The sequence below is a fragment of the Hyperolius riggenbachi genome, chromosome 8 (genome assembly GCF_040937935.1).
Source record: "Hyperolius riggenbachi isolate aHypRig1 chromosome 8, aHypRig1.pri, whole genome shotgun sequence".
In the NCBI taxonomy this organism is placed as follows: Eukaryota; Metazoa; Chordata; class Amphibia; order Anura; family Hyperoliidae; genus Hyperolius; species Hyperolius riggenbachi.
This window is the reverse complement of record NC_090653.1, coordinates 142,058,794-142,086,766: the sequence shown is the minus strand read 5'-3', so window position 1 is coordinate 142,086,766 and position 27,973 is coordinate 142,058,794. Positions and strand designations below refer to the sequence as shown.

The following is a 27,973-nucleotide window of genomic DNA, read 5'->3' as shown; positions in this document are numbered from 1 at the left end:
CACATGTGCAGACATCTTTTGCGATTGCGCTCCTGCTGCTGGGAGTGTTCTGCGCAAGCACAGTACCTCTGCACCTGCTCAGAACACTCCCAGCGGTGGGAGTGTGATCGCGAAAGACGTCAATGCATGCACAGAAGCCTTCGACCCGATGAGCCAGTATGGACCTCACAGTGCGGACCTTTAGCGAGGAATACACACACTTCTAGGTGCTGGAAGAAGCCCCAGGTAAGTAAACATCAATACTTTTTCCTCAGCTCACAACTGCCATAAGTAGTTGCGCTCCTCCAAATAAAATAAAGTAGCCAGGTGCCTCAAGATAAACACATTAAATAGACAGGTGCACAAAAATACAAAAATTAAGCAGTCAAGTGCCCTCTATGTACAAAAATTAAAGGATACCTGAGCGAACAGTAAAAGAAAAATGGATGCTATATGTGTGTGTGCAGTTTCTTACCACACCTCCTGTGTGCCAGTGTCCCCCTTCTTGTAGCGCCGGTAAAAGGCCCTGTTTTCTTGTAGTGAGCTGGCAAGGTTGGCACTCACTGACCCAGACATACTACCTTGCACAGTATGTCCGCTCAGGAGTTTCGTGACCTCCCTACATATGCAACTCCGACTCCGTGCACATGCGGTGCAGTGTCAGTCCCCATAAGACACCCCCTCTCCCTCCGATGACTGCAGTTTCTGTCCCCCTGGAAGAACCTCCCCCCCCTTCTGATGGCTGCAGTGTCTGTCCCTTTGTAAGACTCCCACCACCCTCTGATGACTACAGTGCCTGTCCCCTGCAGTGTCTGAACCCCCCTTTCTTTCCTATGGCTGCAGTGTCGGTCCCCCGTAACACCCCCCACACAGCTACAGTGTCTGTCCCCCATAACCCTGCCACATGGCTGCAGTGACCATCTACCATAACCCTGCTACATGGCTTCAGTGCTTCAGTGTCCGTCCCCCATAGCTCACCCCCCCCACACATGGCTGCAGTGTCTATCCCCCATCAACCCCCCCCCCCCCAACACACACACATGGCTACAGTTACCATCCTGCATAAGACACACACACATATATACTCACATGTTCATCCCCCATAACCCCCTCCTGAACTGATGCCTGCATAGCTGCCTCACTACAGGTAATAGTTGCCTATCAGCTATCAGTGGTCAAACGCCTAGTACTTTTGGCTAGTAGTTACTGGATGCTGGGGGTTAAGTGTTAGGTATTAGAACAGGGGATTGGTGTTAGGAATTAGGAGGGGGGTAAATGGTTAGTGTTAGGCATTAGGACAGGGGTTAGCGTTAGGCATTAGGAGGGTGGTTAGTGTTTGGTATTAGTAGGGATGGTTTGTGTTAGAATATGGGACCAGGTAAGTCCATAGTAAAATGTTGGTAGTACTATATTACCGATATTTTAACTATCAGCATAAAAATGATGCTCAATTCAACAGACGACTCAGTCATATGTACTTCTTCAGATGTGCTATCCCAGATTATTTGATCAATGTTTTAAAACTAGCTGGATTCTGTTCCAGCAATATGAAAGGAAGGGAGGGGCTCCATTACACCGAGTGTCACATGATTAGCATGTGACACTCGGTGTAATGGAGCGCACACGCAGAACAGAGGGGACAGCGTGCTTCTGAGCCTTGCACTATGCGCCGGCCAGAAGTGAAGGGGGAAGGACATACTGCGCACACAGGGTGCAGTATGTCCGGGGCAAAGTTCAGTAAAGTTGCCCAACACCGGGATGGATACAATGAGAATGGCACAAGACGGAGGGAGGCAGGAGGAACAGGCGGTATGTGCTGATGACTACCTACACAGTGCTGCAATCATTTTTACCACAACCCTTTGGTTGTGGTATCCTTTAACTGAAGGAGTTAATGAGTGAGGGAAAAAAACATGTAAGTTGCTGCTTTTTATTTTCTTTCTGCTATATGTAAAATGGAAATACTAGACAGTGTTTAATGTTATACAGTGTATTTTATCTTGACAGGCAAAGAGGTTCTTGTGTTGGGCTGTATTAACTATTAACCACTTTACCCCCGCCCGTATGAATTTCTCCGTCCCTTTTTCCATCCTTTAACCCCCAGGGACGGAGAAATCCGTACTTTCCGTGCTCCCGCCGCTGTCCGCGCTCCCGCTCGTAAACACGCCGCCGGCCGCTCGTAAACACGCCGCCGCCCGCTCGCCCGGAGATCAATGAACGGGAAAATCCATTCCCATTCGTTGATCTAAGCCCTGCAATGATCCGCTGCTCTCCGATGAGCAGCACAATCATTGTGAAAAAAAAACACACATTACCAGCCACCTTGTACTTCCTCCAAGCGTCCGGAAGGACGCTTGGAGGTCGCATTAAGCAAAAAGTTACTGTTGCCATCTTGTGGCCAAATAGTAAAACTACACCCTAAACATTTTTCACATACAAATGAATTACTTATACACAAAAAATTAACTCATTACCTCCCATACTCCCCATTTTTTTTGTAATTAAAAAAAAATTAAAAAATTTAAAATTAAAAAAAATACATAAATAGTTACCTTAGGGACTGAATTTTTTAAATATTTATGTCAGGAGGGTACAACACTGTTACTTTATAAACTATGGGCTTGTAATTAGGGATGGACGCAAAACTGAAAAAAATGCACCTTTATTTCCAAATAAAATATTGGCGCCAAACATTGTGATAGGGACATAATTTAAACGGTTTTATAAACGGGACAAAAGGGCAAATAAATTTCATGGGTTTTAATTACAGTAGCATGCATTATTTAAAAACTATAATGGCCGAAAACTGAAAAATAATAATTTTTTCCCACATTTTTCCTATTTTCCCATTAAAACACATTTAGAATAAAATAATTCTTGGCATAATGTCCCACCTAAAGAAAGCCTAATTGGTGGCGGAAAAAACAAGATATAGTTCATTTCATTGTGATAAGTAATGATAAAGTTATAGATGAATGAATGGAAGGAGCGCTGAAAGGTGAAAATTGCTCTGGTGCTCAGGGGGTAAAACCCCTCAGTGGTGAAGTGGTTAATATGGAAATTAATGAAAAGTTATTTTCACTTACACAATCTTTGCTGGCTACTAAGTGTTGTGTGTTTTACTGCAACCCTGTACATATTTTTAACAAAAGAAATACCTATTGAAATAAAAATGACTGAATATACCTCATAAAAGCACTTATAATCTACTGCACTGAAAAAGCATAGGAGAGAGTTCATCTATATCTCTTTCTAGAGAATTGGTTCATACTGCCTGTTATTTAACCCCTCTTCTGGGCCTTGTTCTCTTCAACACAGTGTCTGTACTAACCATTGTAGAATGTTGGTAATAGTACTTCTGTGTTACAAGTGGATACCCACTAGTGAACTGAAAGCTACTCATACAATCCATTTCCATAAGCCACTGAGGAAGTATAACATTCATCTAATATTAAAACTACTTTGCAGAGAGGCTATTGCTCATGAGAAGCTCTAGTAGTACAATTCCAGCTTGATGAGTTGCTCCAGGCTTTAGCATTTCAGTTGTACTTTGGACAGGGTTCAGGATGTGGAATATACCGAGCTACTGTATTCAATGTGCAACAGTACAGTGACTTTTGGCATATGAGTGCTGAGGGAGACTATTGTTTAAAGAGAAACCGTATTCAAGAAATGAACTTCATCCCAATCAGTAGCTGATACCCCCTTTCTCATGAGAAATCTATTCCTTTTCTCAAATAGATCATCAAGGGGGTTCTGTATGGCTGATTTTGTGGTGAAACCCCTCCCCCAAATGAAGTCAGCATCTCACAGTACTGAGGTACTGACATCACACTGTGGAAGTCTTGTTGCATTGTGGGAAATAACAGCTGTTTACAACTGCCAAAAAAGCAAGCAGCATCTCCTTCCAGTGACATCACTTGCCAGCAGTAAAAATGTCACCATGCAATAAATGTCATAATGTAAATCAGGGAGAGAAAAGATTTTACAACGAGCAAACACTGACTAAATCATTTATACATAATTATTGTAAAAATTAAAGGATACCCGAACTGACATGTGACATGATGAGATGGACATGTGTATGTGCAGTGCCTAGCACACAAATAGCTATGCTGTGTTCCTTTTTTTTCTATCTCTGCCTGAAAGAGTTAAATATCAGGTATGTAAGTGTCTGACTCAGACAGGAAGTGACTACAGTGTGACCCTCACTGATAAGAAATTCCCCCTTTTTACCTCTTTCTTACTCTCAGAAGCCATTTTCTGCTAGTAAAGTGTTTTATAGTTGGAATTTCTTATCAGTGAGGGTCACACTGTAGTCACTTTCTGTCTGAGTCAGGACTGAGTCAGCCACTTGCATACCTGATAGCAGATCCCGGGGGGAGGGAGGGGAAAACTAGAGGAACGCTGTTGGAAGGACACAGAGGTTGGTCATTGTATACAGAACCAGCCTCTGTGTCCTAATATGATTTATCAAACCCACCTCAGGTTCTCTTCAAAGATTCTTATAAATGAAGACTTGGGATCAAACTGTTGCCGGTGGGTGAGATCGTGCTGTAGTGGATGAGGAGAGCAGATGCTTTCACAGTACTGCAGTTGCTGAGTTTTACACAACACAAGGCCCAATCCAATTGACTTTTCTCTTAAGTTTTCTCCTAATAAATAAATATGGAAGCCTCCATATCCCTATCATTTCAGTTGTCCTGCAGCACTTTGCAAGAGTCATTCTTATACAGTAATTCATCTTTCTTAATGGTATAGGAGACAGAGACAAAACAATAGACAATGTTAAGCTGAACCATCAGTAATGCTGCAAGAAGCTGCTGAGGCAAGAAAACAATAGGATTAAACACTTTTTCACAACACGTTCCTAAGCCTGTTGCTGAAGAGAGGACACAAATGAAACTGATTTTAGATACTTGAATGTGTGATGGGAAGCAAATAAAAACAGAGGTAGAAACAAAAGCTAATGAGAAAGCAAGCAAGAAAAAAGCCTTGCCAAGCCTGAGAGCTAAAGATGTTTAGTTCATATCTGCCAACTCTCCAAGGAATCTGGAGGTAAATTGCTGAGGACACTGATGCTGTGCAGCAAAAAATATTATGGGTATTTCAATTTAATTTCCCAGTTGCTTGCTAGAGATTCTGCCACAATGGTTCAGAAAAGCCCTATTTTACCCTTACACAGTGTCGGAACATGAACACTGAAACATCAAGGGAGTACGGGTAATGAAAGCTTTGCTTTATAAAAAGATAGCCTGAAACATTAACAGAAATAACAAGCATGCTGCTCTCAAGAAGCAAGCTACATATATATATATATATATATATATATATATATATATATATATATATATATATATATATATATAATATATATATATATATATATATATATATATATATATATATATATATATATATATGTATATGTATATAAGTATATATTTATATATATATATATATATATATATATAAATATATATATATATATATATATATATATATATATATATATAAACTGTATTTATATTATACATCCGAGTTTTCCAAAGAAAGCTTGTATGTAATATGCTAACGTGAAAATTCAATACATATCTCTTGATTTTTATTAATATGAATTTCAGGAATGTAATCCAAAAAACAATCAAGCAGCTTGTAACCTGAGACAGCGTTAGTCCTCTGTTATACCCTGATTGCCAGCAACGTCCCCCACCTTGTTGTGTACAATGCCACTTCTGTCTATAGCCTTCCCATTCTGCTACATTTTATGACTGATGAAGAGCAGTCTGGATATCAGCCGAGGGATCAGTAGGCATAGATGACTGTGTATAGTAAAAGTGATTTCTAGTGTTGAACAGACAAAATTTAAATTGAAATGACTACTTTCTCAATGTGCCACTACTCCAAACAATTATTCCGTAACGTGGAACTAAATTCAGAATTTCCTCTCTGCTCTAAAATATCAGCCATAGCATGATAAGATAACCATTATGGACAAAAATGTCTACATTACAATTTATGGAAATCCTAAATTGGTTTCACTTTGCAAGAAGCACTGAAGGGGTTAAGCTTCAGTATTTACTGTACAGGGATACAGAAGTGGTGGTGCTTCGGGGGTCTATTAACAGCTGCTGATAAGAACTAATGAGACACTGAACACAGATCAGTTGCTATTTTAAAGAGGAACTTCAGCCTAAACAAACATACTGTCATTAAGTTACATTAGTTATGTTTATTAAAAATAGATAGGTAATATAATCTCTTACCCACCCTGGTTTAAAAGAACAGGCAAATGTTTGTGATTTCATGGGGGCAGCCATCTTTTTGGTTGAAAGGAGGTGACAGGGAGCATGAGACAGTTCCAACTGTCCTGTGTCCTGATCACTCCTCCCAGTTGCTAGGCAACGAGAACGACAACATCAGAAATCCCATCATGCTTTGCATAGCATCAGGGGAAAAATGCCCAGGCAGTTTTCTTTAATAGGGCGGAGTTTATCTTCTGTACAGCTAAAAATAAGGCTTAGGTAAGAAAAACAAAGTTCTGATGCTGTGAAACTGTTATAGTAACAGCAAGCCTTTGCAGTGCTGCTGAGGAGATTTTTTAGTCTGGAGGTTCACTATAAGCAACTATATGAGGGATGAATATTTTTCATTGTGTGCAGTGCAAGAGCTTGTTTCCACTTTAAGAGGTTGTGTGTGTGTGTGTGTGTGTGTGTGTGTGGGAGGGGGGGGGTGTTACTTGTAATGGATATTGTTTTAAAAAATGTCCACAGCACTTATAAATCACAACATTAATCATCCTTCTTAACCACTTGAGGACCCACCCTTTACCCCCCCCTTAAGGACCAGCGCTGTTTGTTTGGATCTGTGCTGGGTGGGCTCTGCAGCCCCCAGCACAGATCCGCAGCCACACAGAGCGATCAGATCGCCCCCTTTTTTCCCCACTAGGGGGATGATGTGCAGGGGGGGTCTGATCGCTCCTACCTGCAGGTGTGTTGCGGGGGGGGCACCTCAAAGCCCCCCCCCGCGGCGACATTCTCCCCCCTCCCTCTCCTACCTGCTCCCCCGGGAGATCTGGGCTGCACAGGACGCTATCCGTCCTGTGCAGCCAGTGACAGGCTGTCTTCTGTCACATGGCGGCGATCCCCGGCCGCTGATTGGCCGGGTATCGCCGATCTGCCTTACGGCGCTGCTGCGCAGCAGCGCCGTACAAATGTAAACAAAGCGGATTATTTCCGCTTGTGTTTACATTTAGCCTGCGAGCCGCCATCGGCGGCCCGCAGGCTATTCACGGAGCCCCCCGCTGTGAATTGACAGGAAGCAGCCGCTCGCACGAGCGGCTGCTTCCTGATTAATCAGCCTGCAGCTGGCGACGCAGTACTGCGTCGCTGGTCCTGCAGCTGCCACTTTGCCGACGCACGGTATAAGCGTGCGGTCGGCAAGTGGAGATTACAAGCTAATGGGACTAACACACTGTAGGGTTTTTAGGGGAGGTCCATTTGGAACAACTGGTTGTAGTACTGGGACAGTTTAGCACTGCTGTTGAGATAGTTGGTATTATTTTCTCTATGCAGCACAAGTTGGAATATCAAAGAGAATCATGTCACTAACTCAGAGGAGTTTGCTTTCTCACCCTTTCAATAGTGATATCCTAATGTCCCTACTGTATTCTAAGACCAATTTTCCCGAGGTAAACAAGTTAGCTTACTAAAAATGGCAAATCTCATAGTGCAACAGTACTCATAAAATCTTTATAGCCTCAGTAAAGTGCAACTCAATAACTGTACTCCAATGCATGAATCCCATCCAGTCCTAGTAAAGTACATCACTTCAATAATTCTCCAGTTCATAATCTCAGTAAAAGTGCACCATTGAGGCAGAGAGCAGGAAGCATCAAAGTGAACAGCGCAGGGATGAATTGGGAGCATTTTGTTCTTTGGGTCACGGTTATAGATCTTATAGGAGTACAATTTTTATCTTTCGTTTTACTCTCTGTTTTACCTCTTAAACGGTTTCATAAATCACATTAAACATTCACACTTCTATTTAGTTTTTTCTAGTGTGGTGATCTTGCTGCAGCCATAATAGAGTACATCTTAATTCTGATGCATTATCTGTGGAGTGAATCAACAGTGTTTATGAAAATAGTATAAGGTGCATATATGACCTGACAAACTAATTTCAGGAAGTGGAAGAGACAGTCTCAGTGAAGAAGTGCAATCACAGTGCTCACTTTATTCTAATACTGATGCAGTTTATTAAGACTATGAGATTCATAAACTGTGATACTATTGTAGTGGTGTACTCTATACTGCACTGTAGTGCACTTCTGAGGGATGGGCATATTTTATGTATAACTTTTATGAGGCGCAGTGCTGATAGCTGCATCAGTGTCATTAGAAAATTGTTGCACAAGCAAAGTTTATCCATTAAAAGTTGATTTACTCACATTTTTTGAAACTGGGACAAATCTGATGGCCTGGACAACATAAATACAGGAAGAAAATGCATGCTCCAGGCAAATAGTGTCCTGGCCAAGAACTGAAGCTTGGATCCTACTGCTGCTGGTCAAGAGCGCTTACTACTTAAACATCTTTAACCACTTCACCACTGAGGGGTTTTACCCCCTGAGCACCAGAGCAATTTTCACCTTTCAGCGCTCCTTCCATTCATTCGTCTATAACTTTATTATTACTTATCGCAATGAAATGAACTATATCTTGTTTTTTTCGCCACCAATTAGGCTTTCTTTAGGTGGGACATTATGCCAAGAATTATTTTTTTCTAAATGTGTTTTAATGGGAAAATAGGAAAAATGTGGGGAAAAAAATAATTATTTTTCAGTTTTCGGCCATTATAGTTTTTAAATAATGCATGCTACTGTAATTAAAACCCATGAAACGTATTTGCCCTTTTGTCCCGGTTATAAAACCATTTAAATTATGTCCCTATCACAATGTTTGGCGCCAATATTTTATTTGGAAATAAAGGTGCATTTTTTTCAGTTTTGCGTCCATCCCTAATTACAAGCCCATAGTTTATAAAGTAACAGTGTTATACCCTCTTGACATAAATATTTAAAAAGTTCAGTCCCTAAGGTAACTATTTATGTTTTTTTTTTTAATTTTAAATTTTTAAATTTTTTTTTAATTACAAAAAAAAAAAAAATGGGGAGTGTGGGAGGTAATGAGTTAATTTTATGTGTAAAAGTCATTTATTTGTATGTGAAAAATGTGTAGGGTGTAGTTTACTATTTGGCCACAAGATGGCCACAGTAACTTTTTGTTTTAATGCGACCTCCAAGCTTCCTTCCGGAAGCTTGGAGGAAGAATAAGGAGGCTGGACACGTGAGTTTTTTCTCACAATGATCGCGCTGCCCATAGGAGAGCAGCTGATCATTGCGGGGCTTAGATCAACGAACGGGAATGGATTTTCCCGTTCATTGATCTCTGGGCGAGCAGGCGGCGGCGTGTTTACTAGCGGCGGGCGGCGTGTTTACGAGCGGGAGCGCGGGCAGCGTCGGGAACGCGGAAAGTACGTGTTTCTCCGTCCCTGGTTTTTAAAGGATGGAAAAAGGGGCGGAGAAATACGTACGCGTGGGGGTAAAGTGGTTAATAAAGAAATAAACAATGCATTTTAATATTCCACTTTGTTATGAAAAATGCAATACATTCTGTTCAGCTTTATAAATACCAAAGATTAATGGCAAACCTTATCTTCAATGGAGATACCTATTGACTAATGTCAATTGTAGCATTTCTCCTCGCTTAAGGGAGATTTCCTTTAACTTGTATTAGATATCTGGGACAGGAAATGAGGGGAAACCTCTAAAACAAGGATAAAGACTGACATAGATGCTATGCTTTTTCCTCTAAGTACAAAGCTAAAAAAAAGTGCTTTCTGCTTTTAGTTCTTCGTTGAGTCCTACTTGTGAAGAACTAGGACTTGACAGCTTTTCCACTGCTCATCTGATTTGCAGCTAGTCTTGGTATGTTGCTGAACCAGGTGATGAGAATACAGCAAGCAGGCTGTAAGAAATAGGGTGTGGCTTCTTGACAGTTGGCAAATATAAACAGCAATGTTGGTAGTAGTAGTAGTACCGGTATATCATTTTTAAGATTGATAAGATTTTTTTTTCCAGTGCATGTACTTGTCTGAAATGTTTAAAAACCACATATTCAGATTTGTTTTAGGCAAACACAGTGAATTCAAAGCAGGAGACTTGGGAACACAGGGAGTAACTTCGGTGCCGTCAGAAGACAGAGCTGAAGTTACTTTTAAAACACAATAATTTGGCTCCCACCATCCATGGCGGTCTGGAGGGGGAATAGTATTTAACACGGCCGGGACTTGTGCAGCAGCAGGATCAGCCATATACCGGCTGTATTCTGCACCGAAGTCTCCCACGCAGATTCCTCTCATACGCGTTTTTGGTGCATAAGTGGTCTGGAGCAGCAACAAACAGATTGTGCCTAAAGGAGAGTTGTTTTTGAACCAGTTTTTGCAGCTTAAAATGATTTTTCACTTTTTCCAGATTTTCTCTGAAAGATGTGTACAAGGATGTCTGGAAGGATCCTGGAATTTGATAAAACTAGCCAACACTTACAGTAATACAGAAAAGAAAGTCATTGCTGCTTTTAATTAGCAGTGTATAGAAGTCTTATTCTTCCTTATCAGGGATGCAGAGTTGATGCAAGATTATGTAAAAGTTGTATGCAAATGTATGCAGCTTGAAAGTGGATCAGATTCCACCTTGGTGGGCGGGGCCACAGCTCTAGTGTCTTACCACACTGCACGCTGTCTCTCCAAGCTGGCGTTCAGGCAAGATATGCTGATTTATTGCTGAAGCAGTGCTGACCTAGAGCTGGAATATTGCCGTTGTTGCTGATGGGTACCCACAGAGTTTACTATCTCATGGACTTGGTGAGATCTCTTGATTACATTTGTTCTTGCTCCGTGGAAGATAAAGGCTATATGGGCTTTTACAGTCTCGCTAATTGGTTGAAGATCACTGCACAGTAGAATCTTATGCAACATTGAACTTTCTACCTGCTTATGCTTTATGACCATGTGAAAGTGAATGTGGTGGCTGCATGCTAGTTGTGGTGTATGTGATGCTGGCTTAGCTTTTAATGCTGCACATCATGCTAGCTTTTTCATGTCTCTTAGCACTTTAGCTTTAGGCCCTGTGTTTTTGGTATTTCTGACAGACCTTTGCATGCGGCTGTTATGATTGCTAGCTTTTTGATAAAATAAAAACATCTTATCCTTTCACAGAAACCTTCTGTTTTACTATTATTTTATCACCTCAGCTGTATATGACTGTTCCATTTTCAAGATGCATAAATTTGCATATAAATTTAGCATAATTCTGCATCAACTCAGAATTGTTTCTCACTGGCCATCGCAACTTTCTGATATAAAGTAACATTGGCTCCCCATCCACCAATGGTCACTCTATGACCCTTGACTACGTAGGCCTGGGTCCCTCTAGGGATGGGTAGTGTTCTTGAGAGCGACTTTGCCAGTAAAAACAGAGTGATTTCTGAAATGATTTCAGGGAATGCGATTCTGGCCCCATGCATTTCCTGAATGAAATCACTCCAAAAATGCTGAAGGCACTGCAATTGCAAGTTGTCAAATTACAAACACTCCTGTGGAATCACCGCCATAGAGTTACAATGGCAAAGTGCTTTTGGAATCACTGGCAATTTCTAGAAAGTCTAAAATGGCCACTAAAAATGCTCTAGTGGGTCCGAGGCCTTATACCTTATTATGAGAAACAGCCTGCTATTGTAACAGAAACAGATAATCACTCAACTCTCGATGAGACCGTGTTTTTTTATTTATTTTTTTTTGTTTTGTTTTTTACATCACAAGTGCTTTGTGTTCTCCAAAAAATGAGAAAGGATGGAAATTTGTCTGTTTCACTTATTTGCAATAGTCAGTAGTAGGCAGTTAAAGTTACATTTACAGCACAGAAATGATTGACTTAAAATGAGTTAAGAATACATTTAAAATATTTAATTAAACAAAAATTATCTAAAAAAAAAAACATTTATGGGGAATGATTTATTAAATGTGTAAGTTTTACAGCCTGAAGCCCACATATAGCCAACTGATCCTGTTAAAGTGAGTCAGCATTGACAGGAGGATTAGAACTGTCACAGCTATGTGTTTTTTTATTTAGGTAGATCAATATTTTAGATATTTTCATATTTATTTGAAAGTTTCACTATTCAGTAAGTCAATAACAAATAATAAGCAGCCCGGTGTTAGCCAATATGTTTCTTTCAGATTTGGATAGAATGGTAGATTTATAAGCTTTTTTCTTAAAGGAGAACTATCACAAAAGATGTAAAATCTAAAATATCTACATAATAATGTTCTATTTTCCTATAGTAAATGCATTATAAATTACTTGTTTCCTATGGCGCTGTCACTTAGAGTAGGTACTGAAAATCTGACAGATGTGCTAGGTTTTGGACTAACTTATCTCCACATAGGGGATTGTACGTTATTTTATTTATTTACAAAAGCACATGTTGAACTGAAGTTGATCAGGGATCAGGTAAATATGGCGCACGAGCAGTGCCAATTAAAATGGTGCCACCATAGGCGGCACTAGTAAAAGCCACAATTAGTGGCGATGAACAGTAATTAGGGTGCCCGATAAATAATTGGGCACCGTGACCTCAATTAGGAATAGGTAGAGGAGGGTTCTGTGTGAGAGTAGGGTTAGGTTGAAGCAGGACATTTGGGAACCTGCTATCATAAAACAAAAAACTGCTATCACAAAACATGGGCGCTGCCATATGCCCCATTATAAATAGCAGCTATAGTGAGAAATTTGGGCATCCGATAAATAGCAAATTTAAAACTAAGGGCGGCTGATAAATAGCAAATTTCACACTATAGATGCTATTTACAATGGCACCCAAAATTATTGTAACAGCAGTGGATTGGTGGCAGGAGTCAGTTAAAGGGAACCTGAAGTGAGGAAAATTATTTAAAATAAACACATGTTGTAGCTGCAAATGACTATTACATACTTACCTCGCCGTCAGTTCCTATCAGAGACTCACAATTTTCTTCTTACAGTGATCCCTTCCAGTTCTGACAACATTTTGTCAGAACTGAAATATACCAGTTGCTGTCAGTTATATATCAGCAGCTGTTAGTTACAACTGAATTTGCAAGGTAATGTCCATGTTTCCCTATGGCTCAAGTGGGTGATATTACAGTTTAACAGTGTGTTGACCAGGAAGCTGTTATGGGGTAATGGGCACTTTTAAGATGGAGGACGGAGAAATCCATTGATCACAGTGGACAAATGGGATGCAGAAGAGGAGAAAGAGATTGAGTAGTAGACCACACAGGAGGTAAGTATGACCTGTGTATGGTTATTTTGACTATTTGTTTTCAGTGCAGGTTCTCTTTAAGGTTAAGCATGGGGTGACGGCGGTTAAAGGACAACTAAAGTGAGAGGTATATGGAGGGTGCTGATCTATTTGGCTGCAGGAGTGCCTGAAGTACAACAGCAACAAGCATGCAGCTAATCTTTTCAGAACTGACAATAATGTCAGAAACACCTGATCTGCTGCATGCTTGTTCAGGAGCTTTGGCTAAAAGTATTAGAGGCAGAAGATAAGCAGGATAGCCAGGCAACTGGTATTGCTTAAAAGGAAATACATATGGCAGCCTCCATAGCCCTCTTGCTTCAGATGTCCTTTAACCACTTCCCTACCACGCTATGTTTTGCTGATCGGTGCTGCGTGGGCTCTCCAGCCCGCAGCACCGATCAGCTAGCAGCCAGGCCGATCAGACTTCCCTCCTTTTTTCCCCACTAGGGGGATGTCCTGCTGGGGGGGTCTGATCGCCGCCGGCTGCTTGCGCTTGCGGGGGGGGGGGCTCTTCAAAGCCCCTCTCCGCAGCGCTTCCTGGCCTCCTTCCCCTTCCCTCCCTCTCCCTCCCCCTGTGAGCGGCGCAGGACGGATTTCCGTCCTGCGCCTGATGGGATAGGCTTTAGCCTATCAGATGCCGGTGATCCCCGGCCAATCAGAGGCCGGGGATCACCGATCTCCTCTACGGCGCTGCTGCGCAGCAGCGCCGTATACATGTAAACACCGGGGAAGATCTTCCCCGTGTGTTTACATTTACCCTGCGAGCCGCCGATCGGCTCGCAGGGTGTTCACGGAGACACCATCCGGGAACTGACATGGAACGGCCGCTCCCATGGTATACACTTCTGGATTCAGGGGCGTGTATATACGCTCCGAGAATCCGGAAGTGGTTAAAATCTGTCAGATATATTAACTTTTTAGTACCTACTGTAAGTAACAGCAGCATAGGAAAAAATATATACATAGTACATTTTTTTTCTGGGACAAATGTACATTTCATACATATGCATGTTATACTTTACAATGTTTAACAATAATGGTACTTTAAGAGCTTCTGGGAAGGATTTTCCATGCTACTGACTGTAAAGAAATTGAATAATGACTGCTTCACACCGGTTCTACCAAAGTAGATTTTGCTGACTGAACTGTCCATTTTTTTAGCCAGTGTGTTTAACACAATCTGTTTCTCATTGCCTCCCATGCAGTGTTTCAGCATTCGTTTCCATTTAGCTGGTCTCCGCTGTCTGGAAAAAGGGGGTGGTGGTTTCGCATAGGCAAAACATTTGACTTTGACTATTGCTGTTCATTCCTTTCTTTACATAGTGGTCATTTGAGCTCACATTATAAGCAAGTGTACACCCTTGGTATCACTGATATAGGATGTAAAGTGAAATTCTCAATATAGCAGGCGCAGACCAGTAAAAGACTGACAGAGGGATTTTTTACATACACTGCCCCAAACCAAACAAAATAAACAAAATAAAGCGTTGACTTTATGACTTAAAGGGACACTTAAGTCAACCGAAAAAAATGAGTTTTACTCACCTGGGGCTTCTACCAGCCCCTTGCAGCTGTCTGGTGCCCACGTAGACTTGCTCCGATGCTCCTGGCCCCGCCGGCAGCCACTTCCGGTTTCAGCGACAAGAGCCGACAGGCCGGGAACGCGAGTGATTCTTCGCGTTCCTGGCCAAAATAGTGCCCTCTGTGCTGCTATAGCCATATAGGCCAGGAATGCGAAGAATCACTCGCGTTCCCGGCCTGTCGGCTCCTGTCGCCGGAACCAGAAGTGGCTGCTGGCGGGGCCAGGAGCATCAAAGCGAGTTTACATGGGCACCGGACAGCTGCAAGGGGCTGGTAGAAGCCCCAGGTGAGTAACACTCATTTTTTTCAGTTGGCTTAAGTGACCCTTTAAGTGACATAACTTTATGACTAGTGACCAACAAACCACTTATCAACAGGATGAACAACCAGGAAACTAGAAGTTGCTACAAATGTCATTGGCACCACCCATATTTCTGTCACAAGATATATTTGGCTATAAAATGATGCTGAACTGGATTGCTGAAATTTTCATTTTTGATAAAGCTGATTATTATACAGCCTTACCATCATAGCAATAATGCCATATTCCCCTAATAAACGCTTTAGAGCTTTGGTAGATCACATGAGTGCCGGAGTCATAGCAAATAGTCCCGAATGAGAGCAAATAGCTGCTGAGAGTAGTCGATAGCACTAGTAAATAGTTGTTTTTACTATTCACTACTACTGGTAACTACTTGTTATCACTGAAGATTCAATTAAACTGTATATAACTCTAGTTATAGTCTGGTTAATTGTTGTGGTAGCCCAATCACTGTAACTGAAGTGCTAGTGTTACATTACCCTAATTTGGTTGAGCATCTATGTGTGGACGTCCAGCCACATCCCTTCAGACTGGTCACAAGTTTAGATTTCAGCAATCCACTACAATATAGTTTTAACTACACTATTAATGAACACTTGAAGTGAGAGAGAGGCTGACATATTTTTTCCTGTTATTTACTATAAAGCCAGAAATATTCAAACCCACCCTGGCTGTTCAATAATTCTGCTCAGGATAAGAACATCATGCAGAAAAGTTTATAAGATAATACCAAGATTACAAAGCTAAATATTTCATCTCAGTGCATTCCTCTAGGCAAAACTCTGGGCAGAGCATGTGGTCTTATTCCCATCTTCAGAGCACCTGCTTATTGTCAGATCAGTGCAAGGTGCTTTATACACTTGAAAGGAGTGTTTCCAGCACCGGAAATACCAGAGAACCTTGCATCTTCCATAACTTTACATTCCTACTGAGGATGGAGGTATGTCTCTTACACCACTGCATGATCCACAAGACTGAATGAGGACCAAGAAGTAGTACCACTGTGTAGAAGAGCACCGGAAGCCTCTGACACAGTCATGTGATTGATGCTTTTGCTGCCTTAAAGGACAACCAAAGTGAGAGGGATATGGAGGCTACCAAACATATTTCCTTATAAACAATACCAGTTGCTTGATCTCTTTGGATGCAATAGTGTCTGCTTGTACAGGATCTATGGCTAGAAGTATTACAGGCAGGGAACAGTTGGATTCTAGGCAATTGGTATTGTTTAAAAGGAAATACATATGGCAGCCTCCATATCCCTCTCATTTCAGTTGTCCTTTAAAAAGAAGTCACGGTGCTTTATTTAATATGCTGAGTTAACATTTTTAGACAAAGGTGGAGGTTTCAACGCGGTGTACATATATTTACCTGATGGTCTGTTTATCCAGTTGGCTGTTTGATGGACAATCAGGTGAGTAAAACCAAAGTCTTTAATAAATCATCCCCACACTGTACACAATATAAAGCCAAGGTGTCAGACAGCAAGTTATACATGAGATGAAATGACAATCAAGACAAACACTATGCCAGTTTAGTGGTGAGGAAATTATGTATGTCCTAGGTTGTTATTCAAATAATGTTAGAAACAAAGAAAAAAATATTTATTGGAAAGCAGAGCTTACTTTTTGGTGTACAGGTTCCACAGTCTAATAGTCTAGTCCAGTCTGTAAGATAATCAATAGATTCCATTTATTCCTTTGCTGTCTAGTTGGGTTAAAGTTTTCAAATAAAAAAAAAATGCAACATAAAATTCAAGCACATGTAATGCACAACATGAATAACTAAAATGTCAGATGGACAACAGAAAATGCAAAGCGCACACAGAAAATCCACATATTGGGGCTGTGTCCTTGGAATCAAGTCAGGCTATCAAACTTTCATTCTGTTTAACCCATTCATAATTAACTAAGTAACGCTTCCCAGGAAGTCAGCACTGTGAACCCCACTCTATTCAGGGTGAATATATCATATATATATATCTGTAAAATAGTTCTGGCTAAATCCACCTGCACAATTAAATGTATTGTCACTTTGTATGATAATTAGACATTGCTTTAGTTTTGGAATGAGCACTGTACGGACACATGGTTTACATTCCAGATTCATTGTCTGTTCTTCACTGAAGAGAGGAGCAGGATGAGAAGCAAACATGTGAAAAGAAAAATAAGCCACAATGACAATAGTCATTTATCCCTCATTAGAGATCAAACACAGTAAGTCCCTAATGATGTTGTCATTGTAATAGAATACTTGTACACACTCTAGATTTCTGGTCAAAGCAATCAATATCATTTCAGCCAAGAAAAAAACAAAACTCCACTTTACTGAAAATTGATAATGCAGACATCTTTGATAGAAGCCATCTTGTATTTTAAGGTTATTAACATTACCTTTTTATCTCAGCCTGCAACCAGCTATTGTTTTCAAGATATGTCAGAAAGCTAAAATGATTATTTCTTGCAACCATGGCAATGGTACAGGTCGATGCAGCAGCTCTTAATTTTCTGTTTTCTGCTTGTGTGATCGGCTCCACAAATGTGAATATGCCCTAATACATGGTTTAAGGACGAACTTAATCCCTTGTGAGAGATTTTTTGTAAAACTGGTAAGGCAACGCCTTATTATGTAAGATGAATATTGCTCAGCTTGGACACGTTTGCCTCTATTGTTTACCATAAATAGATTAACCCCCAGAGACCCAAATATAGAAAAAAGTGTAAACATTTTTTTTCAACCTTTCACATGTTGTTATAGGAGGCTTGTGATGCCCAAATCAGTGTTTTTTTATTTTTATTTTGACATTTTAGTAACTTTTGGGAAGGATGTTGTAAAATTACAACACTGGGCTTGTCGGGTAGCAGAATTTGAATAGTATCACCGACACTCTGAACATATGTAAGGAACAATTACAAGTGGATTTGTACTTCACAGCTTATAAAGACCATCATAAGTTTATTTGTATACACAATAACAATATTATAATAAAGAAAAAGTAATTTCCATTATCAATTTAATACAAAAAAAATGTATCATATAAAAAAAAACACAGTATCCAGACTATATGCGCAAATTATGCTTGTTTTATTTGTTGATTGATTCAGTTATGGTAGTTCCAAAAGCAGTTATTTTGCTCTGAAAACTAGAGGTGAAAATTGTACTTCCTGCAAAGTGTGTTGGTATAGCCTTTTGCACAGTGTCTGCACCGTCCTCTATCAGCTTTGATGGAAAAATGTCCAATCATGTCCTTGCAAGCTTCCTTTGGAGGATGTGCATTTGACTTTTTGGCTGTCCTGGCAGCTGAAGAACCTCCATCATCTATATACTGTACTGCCTCTTTTGGGAAGTCAAGGTGCCCCCCTGGATGGAACTGGGCTTGCTGATGGTCGCCCTCACTTTGACACTGACCCAGCCATTCCGATCAGGATAAGAGAAGATGCCAACTGGGCCTGAAACATTCTCCTGTTTAGCATCGGTTTCTTTGTGATATCCAAAGCTTTGCAGTCCCTATTGTTCAGGAACCAAGCATTGATCACAGCTAGGATAATGGTGTGCCAGAAGATGTAAAGGTACCATTGGCAGGACTTCACTGGAAACTTGTATTTTGCTGCAAATGAGTCTAATGAATCCACTCCGCCCATAAATTTGTTATAGGCAGCCACAATGTAAGGCCTCTCAACTTCAGTTTTGTCCCAGCATTGAATCTTCTCCACTGGTTGTGGGCCAGCAAAGGATGACACAAGTCAAACCATGGTTGTCAAACTATTTTACAGCACACATGTGATTTGACTCCACTCTAACATCAAAGCTTCATCTCCCCTTTTTCTTCAAGCTTTTCTCATCCTCAAGGTTACAGTTGGGAAGGCGCACTTGTCTGACTGTTCCTGTATAATGAATTTCCACAATTCAGCTGAGCACTTTCATTCCAGCGAAGGAGACTTGGGCACAGCAGTGAGTAACTTCAACGCCATCAGAAGACGGAGCTGAAGTTACTTATAAAACACTATAATTCAGCCTAATTATTTCATTCCCTACCATCCATGGCGACCTGGAGGGGGAATAGTATTTAATACAACCGGGACTTGTGCAGCAGCAGGATCAGCCATATACCGCCTGTATCCTGCTCCCAAGTCTCCTGCGCCGATTCCTCTCGTACACCAATTCAGCAGCCTAACTATCAATGGGATGCTGGTGAAAATGTTATCTGCATAGACCTTGTTGTTGTGACCATGTGGAAGCATGGAAGCAAGTTTCATCACAACATCCCCTGATAGTCCAAGTTCAGATCTTGCTTGTATTCCATTCACACTGCCTTGGTACACATCAAAATCACAAAGTATACCAGAGATTCCAGTCCTTGCCCACAGCTTGAACCCTCATGGGTTTGGCTTGCCACACATGTACTGTTTAATGCTGCTGAATTTCCCCCTGAAAGTGATCATCATTTCATCAACAGAGTTATGTTCTTCAGGGACCACCTTTAGGCATTTCTCTCTGAAGGCATCAAGCCATGGTCTGAGTTTCCAGAGTTTGTCAATGCTTTTGTTCCATCTCATATGCTGTGTAAGATGGTGTTTACTGTCACTATTCATTTTATTTGCTTTCATGTGCTGGTTTTAAATGCCACAAATCTCTTTAGCTTAGAATTAATGGTGCATGTAACCAGCCCAGTCACAATTTGAACTCGGAATTTACGATGTCTTCCCATCACTAGAGTCTGCTTTATGTTATGTTGAGGGAACTGTTGATCTTATCAATTTAGCCAGGATGCCTGGGAAAGCCTCCTCAGTAACTTCAGGCATCTAATTACATTTATGTTTGCTAAAGAATGTTTCTCCTCTGTATGTTAGTGTATATAAGCTGTGTTTTTCAGTTTTTGTCAAGAACCAGTCCGACGAAGGCGTTTTATAAGCCGAAAGCTCACTGTTTATTCATCTCTAAGTTAGCCAATAATGGTATCATCCTGATTCAAAACTCCTTTGTTCCATCTCAGACATGATTAAATTGTTCATAAACCTGCGTTCAAATGTTGTATGTGAATGCACTTATGTAACACCACAGTATGTACACATACATGCACAGCTGACAAGATTCAATCATATGAGTGCCAGAGCACAAAATAAGAACAGCGGTGTCTCTTCGGTTAAGAGAAATAATGGCTGTAATCAAGCTCAAAGAATGCTTTAGGATGCCACTTTTCAATCACGCTGACAAGATTGTTCAAGCAGATGGAATATTTCATAGAACACTGGAGGGACAAGGAAGTAAGTTAAATAGGAAGAGGCTTCAATCAAGATGAGGGGTCAAGATGGGGTTGTGGAAGAATAACCCTGAAGCCTTCAATCAATAAAGAAGTTATATCACATTTGGTGTTGTGTGTGTGTGTTTAAACTTTTTCTACCAATGGCAAATGGGTAAGGAGTCTTAGGACCCATTCACACTTAGACGATTAGCTGGCGTTTACTGCTAATCGCAGAATCACTCACGATTGCTAGCACTTTTTAAAGCACTAGTGTAATGTTAACTATATAGCAGATGTTACTGCCATGATTGCTGGTGATTGGCGCTAAAACAAATGCGCTACATGCAGCATTTCTTTGCGATTTTAGAGCGATTGCATTGGTAATGTATTTCAATTATGATCGCTCAAAAATTGTGAAAATGTACAGTAAAAAAAATGTAATTTTCACGTAAAAAATGCATGAAAGTGTGTAAGTGTGAACATTGAATTCACTGACCACAGTAAGGGTCTAAGGGTATTACTGAGCAGCTCCAAAGGGCAGAAGAGTTTTTGAGGCAGCTTCTGGTCATGATGGTTTTTGAAGGGATATATTTATTCACCCCCTCCTCAAAGAGGAGCTGTCCAAACCTTTTTTATTTAAAAATAATGCTAGCTGTACAGCATGCCCAGTACTTTGACATCATTCTGTCTTCTGGTAATTGAGTCATTCACCTCAGGTGGTCCCATCCGATAATGAGCAGTGCAGCAGTAATGCAAAATCTCTTTGCACCCACGATAAAACTCATTTTAGCAATAGTGCATCAAGCATCTAGTTAGGGGAGGTACCATGTGTTAATTAATGTGCAGGGAATTGGATCCTGACTGAACAGGTACTATCAGTGCTGGACAGCAGAGGTTCTCCTTTTTTAGATGTAAACATAACGATTTTTGTGGTCCAAAACATGTTGTGCTAGCTGCACAGCACGTTCAGCACCCTGGCATAATTCTGCTCTGTGGTGGTAATTGAAGTAGCTAGCTCAGTTGACCACATCAGATAATTTACAGTGCAGTAGCAATACCACATCTGGTTGCACCTGTGAACAACCTCATTTTAGCAATAGTGAATAAAGCATCTAGTTAGCAGAGGTACCAAGGGCTTGATTCACAAACCGGTGCTAACTGTTAGCACAGGCGTGCTAAACAGTTAGCACGTGAAGTGCCGCTTGCGGACTTTTCTGCACGCAAAGATCGCTGACATTTGCACGCGGTAACGCGGACTTTAGCGCGCGATCGGCAGCCGATCGCGCGCAAAAGTCCGTGTTATCGCACGCAAATGTCAGCAATCTATGACTTTGCGCGTGGAAAAGTCCGCAAGTGGCACTTCACGTGCTAACTGTTTAGCACGCCTGTGCTAACAGTTAGCACCGGTTTGTGAATCAAGCCCCATGTGTTAATCAATGCGCAGGGAATTAGATCCCAACTGAACATTAGCAAATTACACCATAATGAGACTATAACAGTCAGGTAAGCTGGTTTAGTAAACTATGTCAGTAAAAAGCGGTCATGGAGTAAATAGTATTTCTTTTCTGAAAGTAATAATAAATGTGACTGAAAGGTGACAAGAAAAACTACTTGCTTTACAGTAAACATTTAAAATGAAGAAGTGTAAAGAAATAACAACCCCAATAATAACAACAACAGTAGTGATAATAATAATTATAAAACTAAATTATCATGTAAGAGCTATTTCTTTTGTTAAAGGACTACTGTCCCCCCAAAAAAAGTAAAATACATTTGTACACATACAGATAAGAAGTGCATTTCTCCCAGCGTGAAATGAGCTATAAATTATCTATTTGCTGTGTTGTTGTGACTTACAATAGGTAGTACAATTCTGACAGAAATGACGTTGTTTGGACTAGTCCAGTCCATCTCCTCATGGGAGACTCTCAGTATTTCCTTTACTTTTAACAAAAGCACTCCCTAGAAAGGAATCTACACAAAAATGTCATCCTGGCTCCCTACCCACTTGCACATTCTTTCAGCAGTTGGAGAGAGCAACTGCAATTCAGTAAGTGCTTTTAAAAGCAAAGAAAACCATGAGAATCACCTGTGAGAAGATGGACTGGCCCCAAACCAGTTGTGTCAGACTTTGTGACAGAAACTTAAAGGTGACCACTAACAGTCCAATTTCTAGCGAAAAATTGTTCAAGCAATCAAAAATTCTGATCGAATTGGTTGTAAATAATCTCCATTGGGGGGCACAATCGATTATGAACGATTATAAAAATAGTCGTCCGATTGGATTTTCATCAAACCAAAATTTGGAATTTCTTGTTGGTTGTGATATATACGAAGCAAAGAATGGTTTGCTCAATGCAAACACATTTAAAATAAAAAAAAAATGTTATAGTAGTGGTCCTTTAAAGTGGTGCTAACACTAACATAAAAATTGCAGATTACCATACTTTAAAATGCAAATAAGTTGCTATTATTTTATTAAAAAATACTTAATTGCCATAGTTAAAGCGTTTGGGTCTAAAAGTGCATTTTGATATGAAAGCCTTATCATCTTTTTCCAATGGTTTTTATATCCAGATTTGCAGTTTTGTTTATTCTCCAAAGACACTTCCAAATTATCAAGAAGAAAACTTTCAATAAACAGTACAGAAGAACCCAATTCACCATACATATTGAATTTAAAGGATACCACAACTGACATGTGGCATAATGAGATAGACATGGGTATGTACAGTGCCTAGCACACAAATAACTATGCTGTTTTCCTTTTTTTCTTTCTCTGCCTGAAAGAGGTAAATATCAGGTATGTAAGTGGCTGACTCAGTTCTGACTCAGACAGGAAGTGACTACAGTGTGACCCTCACTGATAAGAATTTCCCCCTTTTTTATCTCTTTCTTGCTCTCAGAAGCCATTTTCTTCTAGGAAAGTGTTTTATAGTTGGAATTTCTTATCAGTGAAGGTCACACTGTAGTCACTTCCTGTCTGAGTCAGGACTGAGTCAGCCACTTACATACCTGATATATACCTCTTTCAGGCAGAGAAAGAAAAAAAGGAACACAGCATAGTTATTTGTGTGCTAGGCACTGTACATACCCATGTCTATCTCATTATGCCACATGTCAGTTGTGGTATCCTTTAACAATATAAGGTACATGACCAATAAAAAAACCTCTTTTCAAATACCAATAAATACAAGCAATGATGGTATTATTAGTTAATAAAATATAATTTAAAAAGTGTAAAAAGACAAGGTTTTAAATTTGTAGAATTACTTTACATTTATGGCTGCACTAACTGAAGCATAAAAGACTTAGTCAGTTAATCAGGATTCATTAATATTAGAAGACAGAAGTTTACAAAGTGTGACGGGGTGATTTTAAACCACAGTACTGGTACCAGGCGAAATGGAAATGGGTGCCAATAATGTCAAAAGTTATGACACAGATTCAGCACACATTAACAGTGGAAGTGTCAACTCAAATTAAATACACCTGTGATTAAAAAGAGCACTTTGATCATTAGTATGCAGTGTGAAAACAATAACCCTAATGCTGGGAATACACGGTTCATTTCTGGCACGCAATTCTCCTCTCGATCGTTTTGCCGCTCAATTCTGCAGTCTAATCCCTTATCTTCCGCTTGTTTTTCTTGTCTTTTTTCATTCACTTCTATCAGAAATCGAGAGGCAAAAGGATCGAAAGGGAGATCCGACATGTTGGAAATTGTCTATCGAACCATCTAATCAACTCAAAAACAAAACCGTGTATTCCCAGCATAAGGCCTGGAACCCACTAAAAAGCACAAAGCACTATCACAATCGCTAGCAATTTGTGATAGCATTTTGCAAGCAATTTTGGGAGTGTTTTCCCTGCTTCTATACAATTTATTAGAATGGAAGCGCTCCCAAAATGCTGCATGTTCTGCAATTGCGATTTCCTTAATCGCAATCCCTTTAGTAGAATCTGTCCCATTCATTTACATTGGCAGAGCGTTTAGGGAAATCGCTAGTGATTAAAAGCGCTCCCTAAATGCTCAAAAAAAAGCTGTAGTGGGTTTCAGGCCTAAGAGCTCAAACTCACTACCAGCCTTTTCTGAGGCCCCATTCACACTTGCGTTTTGGCAAGTAAACGGACCGGATCCTGATCGGATCCTGATCGGATCAGGACCTGATCCTGATCAGAACCGTACGGTTCCGATCCGGATCCGGTCCGTTAGTATCAGGCATGCATCAGGCTGCCATCCGGATCCGTGGGCAAAAAATAGTGAAATTAAAATAAAAAAATGTTGGGGTCTGCAGAAGGTGCACCTGTAGAATCAGGTTCCTCCGCTATAGGCCTCACCTCCACCTCCGACATTCTGCCAAACAGCTCCAGCACGTCTGTCACTGCTGCTCCACTCCAGACATGCTTGGCCCATGTGTCCCCATCTGAAATGGCCGCTTGGATACGCATAGGAAGTGGGGTAGAACGTCAGGTTTTGTAGTCAGTGTGTTCTGTGCCTTCTGTTTCCCATTGGTTTCTGTGTTCCGGATGGTGCTGTCAGGCTCAGGTCCGGCTCCGGTTCGGGTGCGTGGGCCGGAGATCCGGACCCAAAAAATAGCGCATGTTGGAAAAGTGTCCGGAGTCCGGATCTGGTCCGGCTTCGTACTGTACGGAACGGACACGTGTGAACGTCTGCATAGACTTTGCATTTCTATGCGGAACGTACGTTCCGTTTGTACAGTATACAGTCCGGATCAAATCAGGAAAATCCGGACAGGGAACGCTAATGTGAACCGGGCCTAAGTGTTAGTGATTTGAAAAAGCTCTTGCTAATGCAATGATATGGGGGATTTTTACAAAATCACATCGCTCAAGTGGGATCACACCCATAGCATTACATTAGCAAGAGTTTTCAAATCGAAAAGCGCTCAGAAAAGCTCTCCTAGTGAGTTTCAGGCCTTAGTTGGTTTTCATGAATAAAACAGGTCTGATATTACCAATGCTCTTTGATGAGACCAAGCATGTTTTCTGTCCAGCTTGAAATGAGATTGAGAATAGTGAAGTAAAAGGACCTTCATTCAATCCATTTTGTTTAAAAAATAGTTGCTTAAGAAAATTTATATTAGTAGCAAACAATTTGTGAAAGTAGATGATACTACTGAAAGAAATGTTAGCTGTCAAAATCCCAGTTGTGTGCAGCGTAATATACCTGTGCATAATAAGGTATTTTTTCCCTAATGGTGTCACACTAGAGCCGTGGGATTTGCAATAACTATCAGGATTCTACAGCAATTGCCAATTGCAATAAAATCTAGGTTTGTATTGTGTAGGGAGAGGAAACTTGGGGCCTTTGAGTCCGCCAGGAGAAAAACACGATATAAATGTTCTGTGTCTTGTCTTGTCTTTAGGCCAGAGAAAAACAAGGCCTTATTTTAAAAGGACAGTGTGTTTTTTCATTGCCTATGAGATGCATCCCGCAGCCAGGAAGCTCACAACTAGGTATGAACAAGCTAGGGCCTTTGGTGTAGTGGCATGGCAGAGAAGCCCTGGAACTAAGCAGGAGGGCAGCGGAGCGGAGACACAGACCACCCTATTAAAATATGCATTTGATCCCCCCCCCCCCCCCAGAGTTTGACTCTTACATATTGTATATTACTGCCTGTACAATGGATCCTTCTGCTACCCTGCTGTATATTGTGTTTTCTCTGCTTTATACTGTGTGTCATATCTTCTTTCTCTGACCCAAGTTCTGTAATGTGCCAAATCCAATCTGAGTATGACCCAGTCGTGCTCGGCAAATAAGTTCTGATACTGGCTTTCTTAGTCTTTTTTAAGAGATGGTGTACTTGCGATCTTTATGATAAAAATACGGCTGCATTGCTAGCATACTGCCAAGTATTGGCATATCTCTTTAATGGGACTGACATAAACAGAAAATGTATTATTAAACTTCTCTGTAATGCAATGCACTTCAAATGCCTTGTTTAATCTCATTATGTGGTATATTTTTCACGGGTCATGAATGTACTATTATTATGTCCAGAATATGGAAGAATAATATATTCCAAACCAATTTTTCCCTCCAAAAAGCAGGAGGCAACCTCTAGCCCAAGGGCAGTACTGCCCTCAAAGCAGAGGTGTATAAAATAACTGGCTGAAATTTTGCATACGTATGTGTACGCCGCCGGTGAGCCAGGCGCAGTGTAAGCCGAATGACGCCTCACCCTGCTGCCGCACAAATCTCTGGCGGTGTTAAATACTATTCCCCCTCTGAGTCGTAACAACTCTTAATTACCCTTACGTGCCCTGTGCAGTATAACATTACTGCTATGGTGGCGCCTAGTTTTGGTGCTCGGCGCTGAGCACCGTGCACTGAAACCACCTTTTTCGGGAAATTCAGTTGCAGAATTTATATCAACTAAAGAACCTGAAGCTAGCAGAGAACCCAAGGCTGGCTTCCATTTTGAATGATATAGGTAAGACCGAGAGCCCGATATGGTGTAGTATGTCTATTGATATAGTAATTAGTGAGAAAGAGATATACTCACAAACATGGGTTACCACACAGGCAACCACTATATAGGCAGGTGAGGAGATTAGACCTGTCCCCACTCAGGATTAAGAAGTCGCTCTCTGTAGACAGGAAACAAGAGGGTAGTACTCCCCCCCACCAGGAGTGGACACAGAATTTTTGTATGTGGAACAGAGGTGCCAGCAGGATAAAATTAGATAACATTTTTAAAAAAAAATGCTTGGAGGAAGTGGTGGGCTTGCCTCCAGGAAGCAGACACGAGATACTGTCTTAATAATCATAAAAAATATTCATTTATACGATACCCCAAGAATGCGACGCGTTCCGCCAAGCCCGCTTCATCAGGCAAAAAAGTGGGGACAACAGTATTTCAGCAGTAGTGGGTTTAGCGCCTCATTTTATCCTGCTGGCACCTCTGTTCCACATCCATTTTGAATGGACTTTCTCAAACAATGGACTCAGACTTCTTCCAAAATCATAAGTACTCATTTCTTCATTTTTCCCTTTTATGATAATACTGTGGCTACTGTTTTCATAATTGTTATTCATAATAATTATATTGCATATCTTTAATAAAATGACAAAATCATGTATATGGCTATTTACCTGATTTGAGTATCGCAGAATGAACCTGAAATGTGCACAGAAAACAACACCCACTTCAAAATATTTACATTTTGTGCTTTGCAGCTATAAATTAAGACACACACACATAAGAGTAGGCGAACCTTATAAGATTTGAAATAGCATACAAAAGTCCATTTATTTCAGTAATTCAAATTAAAAGGTGAAACAAATATCAAATAGACCCATTTCATGCAAAGCAAGATATTTCAAGCCTTTATTTTGTTATAATTTTGATGATTATGGCTTGCAACTTATGAGGACCCCAGAACCAAAATATCAGACTATTAGAATATTGTGAAAATGTT

At 40.6% G+C, this 27,973-nt stretch overlaps 1 protein-coding gene across 9 annotated transcripts in view; it reads right to left on the bottom strand.

Moving 5' to 3' along the window:
* The window catches only part of TENM1 (teneurin transmembrane protein 1), a 1,180,670-nt gene that overhangs the window by 776,004 nt on the left and 376,693 nt on the right, over nucleotides 1-27,973 (bottom strand). For 6 of the 9 annotated variants that reach the window (XM_068251163.1, XM_068251165.1, XM_068251162.1 and 3 more), the window contains one exon: nucleotides 16,911-16,952. The exons of 2 other annotated variants lie outside the window; for them this stretch is intronic. In XM_068251163.1, coding sequence (XP_068107264.1) covers nucleotides 16,911-16,952 — 42 coding nt within the window. Of the gene's footprint in view, nucleotides 1-8,428; nucleotides 8,518-16,910; nucleotides 16,953-27,973 lie in introns of those variants that run through there. One more of the 9 variants, XM_068251171.1, reaches the window with a different exon arrangement.